This window comes from Phalaenopsis equestris, unplaced genomic scaffold, assembly GCF_001263595.1.
Source record: "Phalaenopsis equestris unplaced genomic scaffold, ASM126359v1 Scaffold001116, whole genome shotgun sequence".
NCBI classification, from domain to species: domain Eukaryota; kingdom Viridiplantae; phylum Streptophyta; class Magnoliopsida; order Asparagales; family Orchidaceae; genus Phalaenopsis; species Phalaenopsis equestris.
In genome coordinates, this window is record NW_018165555.1 from 675,955 (window position 1) to 685,938 (window position 9,984).

Below are 9,984 nucleotides of genomic sequence, written 5' to 3' on the forward strand. Positions count from 1 at the left end.
TATATATATATACAGTAAAGGCTACTCTAAAAGTCATGCATGATGGGCAGGCAGATAAAAATGGAGCCTAAATTTTTAATTTTATAAGTTCATGTAATTCTTACTTATAAATCATCCCACAGCTAATCCCTCATGTTTGTAATAACTTTTATATATGTGCAAGAATAACAAAATAAATCATGTGTTTCTTCTCAAATTTGTTGTGAGTTTGCTGCCTACTATAAATATGGAAAATATGTTGAACCGTATTAAACTTTTGTAGCCATGTATATATGTTGACTTTTACCTTTTAAAATTGTTAAATTCAGCTCAAAAATTGTAAATGTGCATAACCAGCACAAAGAGCTCTTCTCTAATCATTGAATTTATGTCAACCATTTTTATAAGAGAACACAAACCAAAGTAAGAAGATGATGAAAATGCTTAATTTGATCCAAAAGCTGATATTTCAAGAGCTGGATTTACCCCAATAGTTGAACAATCTCAAAACCAATTTGATAATGTCATACACTTTAAAATAAATTATTAAACACAAATTTAGATAAAATATCTCATGAATCATGATGGGATTGGAACTCCACTTGATAATGCAAACATTAGAAGTTGGGTTCACCACCAAAAATATTTTTTGGAATGTTGGATATTCCTTCTACTCGTAGAGGAATGAAATGAACTAATTCGTTGCTCTCGATTTAGCCTTCTTCTCCTTCTTACTGAAACAACATTAACAGAGCATTCTCTTAAACCAAAGTGCTGAATTCTTTGGGTATCTCTTCAAGCCATCTTTGTAATCTACATAACAAAGTCCGAATCTGATGGTGTATCCATCTGTCCACTCAAAATTATCAAGCAAAGACCATGCAAATAAGCCCCTCACATCTACTCCTTTCCTGAACAATACAACACAAACATCATGGCATTAATCAAATAACCATACATATTAGATTTATAAATCTCATTTTTATGAGGTTCGTAAGAGTTTAACTAAACAAGTACAAGTAATTTGCAAACCTATTAGCCCTTCGAATGTTTAAGAGATGTTGTCTGTAGTACTCTATTCTTACATCATCTTTCAAAGCATTTTCAATTGGTAAGGTTCCATTATAAATATCAGGTACACCTACATTAATATTATTAAGACTTAATATCGTATGAATGTGTTGAATGAAAAAAGTTCTATTGTTAGAAGTTCATACCAATCTCTGTAATGTAAATGACTGGGTTGTTGTATTTTGTCTTTGTGTAAAGCAAGAGGTCGTGGACCCCTCTTGGGTAGATGTAGAGCCAGCTTGATCCTGCCTAAAATATAATTCAAAAAAATTTGTTCAGTCGTAAATCATGATTCTCTGTTATTTGACAAAGCTAAATAGGAAAAAAATTTTAGGCACCTGCGGACCAATGGGAATGCCTTCACGATAGGCTGCATTATGATAAGCAAAACATTTAACTCGACATTAGTTAGAATACTAAGCCCTTAAAAAAAAATTAAAAAAAATGCAATACTTTCAAAGTAGATTCACATTTAAATTAGTGGCACTTCAAATGCTATTGTCACAATGATGTGTTTTTTCAAACAAAAAAATTTATTTATTTAACATAAAGTTAATTTTCTTTTGTTTATGCTAATATATATTATTTATAAGTGCTTCTGAATAAATTTTCTCATGTAAAATAAGGTTTTACTTATTTATTTCTAAGGTCTTCTGCTGTCAGGGTGCAATGTTTTCCAGACTCAAGGTGTGACAATTTCATCATTACATTATCTATTTGACCCATTTATGTTATTTTGTGTAAAAGTTTCATTTCTAAGTCAGATGTGAAATATTTGATATATGAGCTTGGTATAGATGAATGCTAAATATGATATGAGGACTCTAATACTAAATTTATTGATTTAAATGAAGTCATATTAACTTTTAGTATACTAATTGCTTTAAATATATGTTAACATATAGGATATAAGAAACTTTTCTAAAACTTAAATGTAAATATATTCACTTAGAAAAATTTATGTGAGGAAGAACACAAGCCTACATGTAAGATTAACATTCCTATCGCTGTCATAGCCGGGGTTCAATCCTTTAGCATACAGCTTATGGTTAGCATAAATAGCTGTGTAGTAATTCAGCCCAATGAAATCAAATGACCCATTGACCATTTTGCTCTGCTCCGCTGTAAATTTTGGTAGCCGATAGCCGACATGTTCCCTCATGGTACTTGGGTAATCTCCTCGAATTAAAGGATCCATAAACCTATCAAAATCATTATAATAATTTTACTAATTTTAAACTGATGAGCAATAGAAAAATCAAAATGAATAAATACATAGGAATAGAGTAATATGTATGAAAACTTACCAACCAAACATGAAATCTAATCCTCTGCTTGCCGCTGCTTTGTCGGCCTTGGAGTTGGAATAAGGTACCATCCAGTAGGTAACTTGAGTTATGCCTATTTCACCTTTCTGATATGCCTGCAGGAACAACATATCAGCAGCAGCATAATTATCGTTTTCCTGTGTCCGTATATACATGTATACATGTTTGTGTACACACACACACACACATACATACATAGATGTATATATAGATGTATACATGTATACATGTATGTGTACGTATATACACGTATACATGTATATGTGTATACGTATACATATATATGTATGTATATACAAATATACATATATACATCTATGTGTACATATGCATATATAATACATGCATACATACATTTGTGTGTAACTTTTTCTTGCAACATGTAGTATTTGTCTTACCTGATATTTCTGTCTATAGAGTCTGACTGATGTCGCATGAGCTAGTATTAAATGATGAGCTACAATGTAAGGCTCGCGGCCAGAATTGCCAGCACTACATAATCCGGCAGCCCCATGAGAGCATCGATGTGGCGCAAAAAATCCATAGGCATAACCATAAAGAGTATATGTCACAGGCTCGTTCAAAGTGATCCAATGCTTCACTCGATCACCAAACTCTGGAAAGCAAACATCGGCAAAATTTGCAAAATCATCCCTAACAAGTTATAATTTATATAGTGAGTGCTTGATTGTTTTTTGCAGTCTCTTTCTTTTTGCATTTAGATTTTTGTATTGTAGGCATTCTCCCAAATGTAAGAAAAATAATTTATGAGTATGTACTTACACAATTTGTGGGGATAAGAAACCTCCATATTTGTCTTCCAAAGCTTGGGGAGAGCGTCACAAATGGCTTTATGTCTAGTAATAGAAAGGGAAGGGCAGGTGATTAACTCAAGAAATTAAGTACATTTGATAATTTGTGATGGTTGAATCTGTACCGTTGGCTACCAGCTCATCGATGAGATTATTGTAATACCTCACACCTTCCTTATTTACTCCACCGCTCAAGCTTCCATCTGTGAATTGGCTCAGAAAATACGAGAAATTATGGTTAATCATGGTGTACTTATCCTTGTAATTAATAATGGTAAAATTCTAAGAGTTTGTGAGTTATATTTACCTAATAATCTCCCCCATTGGTAGGGGTGTAAACGAACCGAACACGAACGAACAAAGCTTGTGTTCGTGTTATGTTCGTTTAAAATTTAGTTTGTTTGAAATAAGCTCGTGTTCGTGTCTTAACGAACGAGCCGAACACGAACCGAACACGAGCTATTCGCGAACGACGAGCCAGTTTGACATCCCTAATATTAATATATAAAAATAATATTATATATTAATTATATAACTATTATTATTATTATTTTATTATATATTATAATTTATAAAATTTAATATTTTAAAATATAATTAATTTTTTATATATAATTATTTTATATTATTTTATATTTCAAACAATAACGATTCGAACACGAACGAACGCATTACTGTTCGTGTTTGGTTCGTTTAACTAACCAAACGAAAAAAATTTGTTCGCGTTTGTCTCGTTTACTTATCGAACGAATCGAACACGAACTCATTGACGAACCGAACACGAACTGTTCGCGAACAACGAGCTTTTTTGACAGCCCTACCCATTGGAGGTTTCGTACAAAAATATTGGAGCATAGAACATGTAATTTGGTGGATACTTATGTATTATAGTCCTGATAGGGAGTTTTTCCTCAAATTAAAAAAAGAAGCCATTTCTAGCTATTTAGATGTTATATGAGTCATTGCTTTTAATGATTTATTCCCATTTTCTCTAATAATATTATAGTTTTTTGACTGATTAGTTTGTTGCAAAACTATTAGTTTTTTAAAGCAACTCGATATTTGTTGCTACTTGGGCGGTCGCTCAAATGGTCGTTATTTTCATAGTTACAAACTATTTTTACGACCACAACTAAATGGTCAATAAAATGTAATCAGAGCCCTATCGGAACAATGCAATCACACTAATCATGAGAATAATCGACGATCGACTTGTTGGCAAATGATCAATCAATATTCGTATGTAGTCGCTATAATGGATAGCAAATGTTCTTTTGTGACCTTTAGCAATTGAAAATCCATGACAAAAAGTTAAATGCGAAACAAACCAATGCTACAATATCACTACAACTAAACTACGTAAGATGACACTCATGCAATAGTCTTATATGAATAAACAAACTAAATACATTAAGCATAAAAACATAAACCAATTAGCAATCTACATATAAAATATCATCTGCATAGAACACCGGCCACTTCAATATGAATCAAATAAAGGATGCGGAAATCTATTCATTCTTCTTTTCATTGTCGTCATCATCTTCATCATCCTATCTCTCTTTGATCCTCAACAACTTTCTTCACTGCACAAGCTCCACCACCTAAAGCATAATGTTGTTATAATTCTACAACCATTGAGCGTACAATCTATTCAACCTCCTCTTTCATGATTAATTGCCCCACCAAATTTTCTTCTTGCAAGTCCCTATGATTTTGATGGGACCCTCTCAAATGCTTTACCTTTACCAAAACCACAAAAGCCATACACTCAATTTTTAATTAGTCCCTCGATAGCATCCAACATTATTTTTAGTTCAAATTCATAATGTGTTGCACCTTCCCCTTCATATTTTGAGAATATAGCCCTCTCATATGTATATTGTCTTAGTATATTTCACAGAATTTGTTAAGGTCAAATAGAATATCCTCTCAAGGATGTCATGGTGTAGAAGCATCCAATTTAAGTATTCATCTTTTGAATTTATTCTTTTGCCACAAATAAAGTTGATGTATTGGTTAAAATTATTAATGACAGTTAATAAGTTTGCTCAACAATCATTCAAAAATATGAATGCTTTGATAAGGTCTATGCAATATGAGCATCCTAATTTCACATATAAACTCCATCCAAGCAATATAACATAACCCGAAAAATTGTACTTACCTACTCAACAATCGCGTTCATTTGAAAGTTTTGTTTCTTATGCTTATAATGAGTAAGCATTCTATTATCTCAAAAGAGTTTTGGTTCATCAATCAAAGCTAGTAAAATAATACATTAAGATTATTATAGTCCTTATTAGTTTATGAAATATTAATGATGATAAGAGGATGTTCATGCAAATCCAAGATAATAAGTTATGCAAAATGATTTGTACAAGACAACATTTATATGGAAAACTAGAATGCACAAAAGAACTATACCAATCTAAGCATAATCCAATTCAATCATTAAGCACTTTAGAAGTGAGTGATGTATAGGTACAATCAAAATGTTTCCTTATGTATAGGCGCAATTAAAATGTTTCCATACCACACCAAAAAGACACTCTATTACACTCCAGGGAAAATTATTCCTAGCATGTCCTGTAAATTGTAGTTAAGTTGAAATATATATATTTGTATGAGTATTGGTATTAAAAGAAAATAATAGAGTACCATGTAAAGAGCATTCTTTTGTTGACTACATGAATTTTTTTTTATGCTTGTAGAGGGTGTTAATACTTTGAACATTCTAAAATGTTGATCAACTATTAGTAGAACAACATATAATTAATTTTAGCATGCATTAATTTTCTTAGCCTTGAGGCAAAGCTTTTCATCTATCTTTCCTTTTTTAGATATATAGGCATGTCATCAATTAGTCTTTTATCCTTTAAAATGTAGACTTAATGATGGAAACATTGCATTCATGACAAATTTTTCTGACATTAATTTCAACTTTTTAATTGAACAAGGCAACTGCTAATACTTTTGAATAATAACTGCAGTCATGCCTTAAATGTTCATCAACATTTAAAGTTAAATTATTAAAATTTATTGCTTCTAAATTTGGTGATTCCTAAACTTTAGACATGTACATGCCAATCATATCTACACCATTGATTTAAGAACCACAAGTTTTCTCGACTAGATTAATCTAAGGTTCAGTCTCTAAAACTTTTTATGGTGTTGACTTCACAGTATTTTGATGATTCACCTTGAGCAAATCAAGCATAATAATCTTTTCTAAACTCTTTTTGATAGAAAAAAACATTAACATCTTCAATTGTTTGAAAATTTTCATCATCACTTGAAACAGAAAATAGTTAATTTAATTTGATAATAGATTTTACACACTTAAGTTCATTAATTAGGTTAGTATTATTGTCTAACTAGTGTATATCGACCTTCATTTAATCCTCATGTATTTAATAAAATAACTCTAAAGTAAGCCCGTTTTAAGAAATTTAAAGGTTTCGTTGAAATTCGCATAAACATTATAAAGATTTATCTAACTATTAAATATATGATATTCATGTTATTTTCTTTGTGTCAACACAGATCATTTCTAAACATATGTTAGTTTAACATAGTATAATCTGTGACATAATATCAAATCATCTGTTGTCTTAGTTTATTCATCTAATAAACCATAAATTTTGGCATGCTTTATACATAATTCCATGGTGTAATTTATTTCTTATTAATTTTAAAGTATTTTAAAACTTTAAATATGACTCTTAAAGAACAATATAAAAGATTTATTTTTCAATTGGTTTCAAAACTATATTATAAAACCCTCTTTAATCCAAGGAGCATAAGATGATATTAAAATTTCTAATAATCATGTTCATGTGTGGTACAATGGTACTCTATGAGTGCTACTCTATCGATACATATAACTAAAATAGTAATTTTTTTAGACCTTAAAATTTTTTGAAATTGATAGTGTTTTTAATCTTATCTTGATAATGGCACAAAGTAGAATAATGATTCAAAAGATTGACAAGTACATCAATAATAACCTAAGTTGTTGCATTGATCGTGAGGAGGAGGGATGATGTTGAGGGGCAGGTAGGTAGCACATGATGAGATGCACTTCTATGTGTCTGAGAAGCAGAATACCACAACTCTAAGAAATCACCATTCATCATTATAGCACGAGTGGTAGTAGAAGGTCGTGAAGAAGAAGGATTAGGGTTGGCATGAGGATTAGAGATTTTGAGAGATTGAGAGTTAAAAGTAATGAGGGCCCAAAATGATATATGTTTGTTATTTACATACTATTATACACCTATGGCCGCAAATGAGTTCACAATTAAAATTAAAGTACGACCCAATATCTGCTAATGCGTTAAGACCATCGTGAATTAACATTTTATCATGATGTTTTCTTATATATGAACCTACTCATCATAAGATTGGGAGATAAATAATGCAACAAAAACAATAACAAAAATCTTTTATCCCACTTATTTGGGTCGACTGCATGAATCATTCCTCCAACAAGTGAAAAGAAGTGGTTGCCGCTGTGGTTGATGCCAGGGTTGCCACCTGCCTAGACGCACTGAGATCGGAGATGAAGCAGAATATTAAAAAAGAAGAGAGAAGCGGTGTTGTGTTCCCAACTACAGAAAGGGAAGCAACAAGTTCAAAAGGATGAGGAGGGTGATGATGAGGAGAAGACAGAGGCGGATGAGTATAATTTATTTTTTTTAATGCTTGTTTATGTTAAACAATTTATTGATTGCGAATAATTTTTTTTATTTTTCATTTCGTTTGGTTTAATGCAGTTGTTTTTCTTAAATTTCTACATATGGTTGATGCGTTAATTAGCTTCATTATTGTATTGTACTGTATATAGATTGTACTTGTACGATAAGGTGTGTAATTTGTAGTAGTCCTAAAGGATGGCTTTAATTTTTTTTTTTTGTTGATGCTATAGGTCGTCAACGGCTTTCCTACGATGTATCGAACAAGCGATGACCATACAAGTGCTGCACTTTTGTAATGGAAACTTCCATCGATAATTTATCAAGGTTAACCAACGGTTGTGTGACGCTTTACCGATTGAAGCGCGACACTTTTCTGGTGGAAGTGCAACTTTTCCAATGTCTACATGCGTCGGTTCAAGAACCGATGGGCGAGTTACGATTAAATATACAATGGTTTTGTATCAATAGCGATGAGCACAACACATCGGATAACGGTCGGTAAATATAAACCGTCGATAAATCCGATAGTTATTTTATTAATGTCAAGTGTTTTTGCTATGTTGAATAAACCGTAGGTACACGATTGGTAAATATATTTTCTACGGTTTGATTTTTATTAATAACGGTATTTGACCATCTGTAATAAGCTAAATTTCTGCAAAGTATGGCTTACTTGGTCAATCTTCCTTGTGTTCAAACTTAAGTAATAGCTCTAGCATACATATGTTCAATAACTTGAATATAGGAACATGAACACTTTTCTTTTCTAGAATTTTCTAAAATTTTTCTCTGGAAATTTTATCATTATTTTTTTCTAAATAAGCAAAAAAGATATGTAGATCATTCTTACTTTATACTTCTCCATCAAACTTCTCAATAAATGTCTATGTTCAATCACTCAGTCTCATAACTTTATGCATCACAAATTAACTTGTTCATTTATAATTTGAACACTCTTATACATACTTTTTATTCTTAATAATATGAATCAATTGATTATTTCTCCACACTTAGGATAACTTTTTGCTTTTAAAATTAATACTAAAATGCTTAGTAAGCTGACAATTGTCCATATCTCCTAAACCTCTACACACTTTCTATTAGAATATCATCAGATCCTGCTGATTTTCCACACCTTCTTTTTCTTAAATTCTCCTCAACTTCCATTTTACTAATACGTAGAAATTAAAAAAAAAATTTCTATTATTTATAATGTTAAGATCATTAAAGTCGATCATATATTCACAATATACATTAAAAAGTTTATCCAAATATATCACCTATCTATGTTAACTATACTAATCTAAAAAATTTATTTTTTGATTCTCATTCTTTATACATACTTTAACTAAATCTTTTAAATTATATTAAGTTTACTCTTTCAGATTATATTATTGTTATCATTATGCAGGCAATAGGAAAATTCGAGCATATCATTAACTTACTAGGAAGAATCCTGGACCAAGAGATCGACAATCTGAACGCATCAAAGCCTAAATCCTTCATCAGCCGTACATCCTCCTGCAAGTTAAGATTATCTATTAGCAGAGTAATTAAGAGGGACACGTGATCATACATCAGTTATCAATACAGCCTAATCTATAAAGCAATGGCAACCAAATTGCTGATGGAATTAGCCTGACGCAATCATGCTGAAGTACCTTGTAACGATGGTAGAAATCTACGGCTACGTCACCAGTGCTTCTGTCGGCTATTCTTTCTGCATCCATTTGAGGATGCGTTCAGTATATCAAAAACTTATAAAAAATTAAAAATTCATACTAGTTAAATATTCCTGGAAAATTTCGTATATAACTAGGACTCATAAATGAGATGCATAAAAAGTCAATTATGATAGAGATTATATATATATATATATATATTAAAAAAGAAATTGATATTTGGTACTCAAATATCGATTTCTCATGCGCATCAAAGCCCCATGATGAGAGCCCACGCCATCTGTTTAACTATTCGAGAACCCCGTGCCACGGGGGATCGAACCCGTGACCTGATGGGACTTACAATGAACTTCACTTAGATAGATATAGATAATGATATATATATATATATATATATATATATATATATATA

At 31.2% G+C, this 9,984-nt stretch overlaps 1 protein-coding gene across 1 annotated transcript in view; it reads right to left on the minus strand.

Annotated features, from left to right (window-relative positions):
• Positions 1 to 438: 438 nt before the first annotated feature.
• LOC110033248 (beta-glucosidase 12-like) overlaps positions 439 to 9,984 on the minus strand; it is a 13,999-nt gene continuing 4,453 nt past the window's right edge. The window contains 12 exon segments of the mRNA XM_020737172.1: positions 439 to 890; positions 1,012 to 1,120; positions 1,197 to 1,299; positions 1,389 to 1,420; positions 2,035 to 2,252; positions 2,358 to 2,473; positions 2,777 to 3,032; positions 3,162 to 3,212; positions 3,214 to 3,235; positions 3,316 to 3,393; positions 9,336 to 9,411; positions 9,552 to 9,610. Coding sequence (XP_020592831.1) covers positions 725 to 890; positions 1,012 to 1,120; positions 1,197 to 1,299; positions 1,389 to 1,420; positions 2,035 to 2,252; positions 2,358 to 2,473; positions 2,777 to 3,032; positions 3,162 to 3,212; positions 3,214 to 3,235; positions 3,316 to 3,393; positions 9,336 to 9,411; positions 9,552 to 9,610 — 1,286 coding nt within the window. The 3' untranslated portion in view covers positions 439 to 724.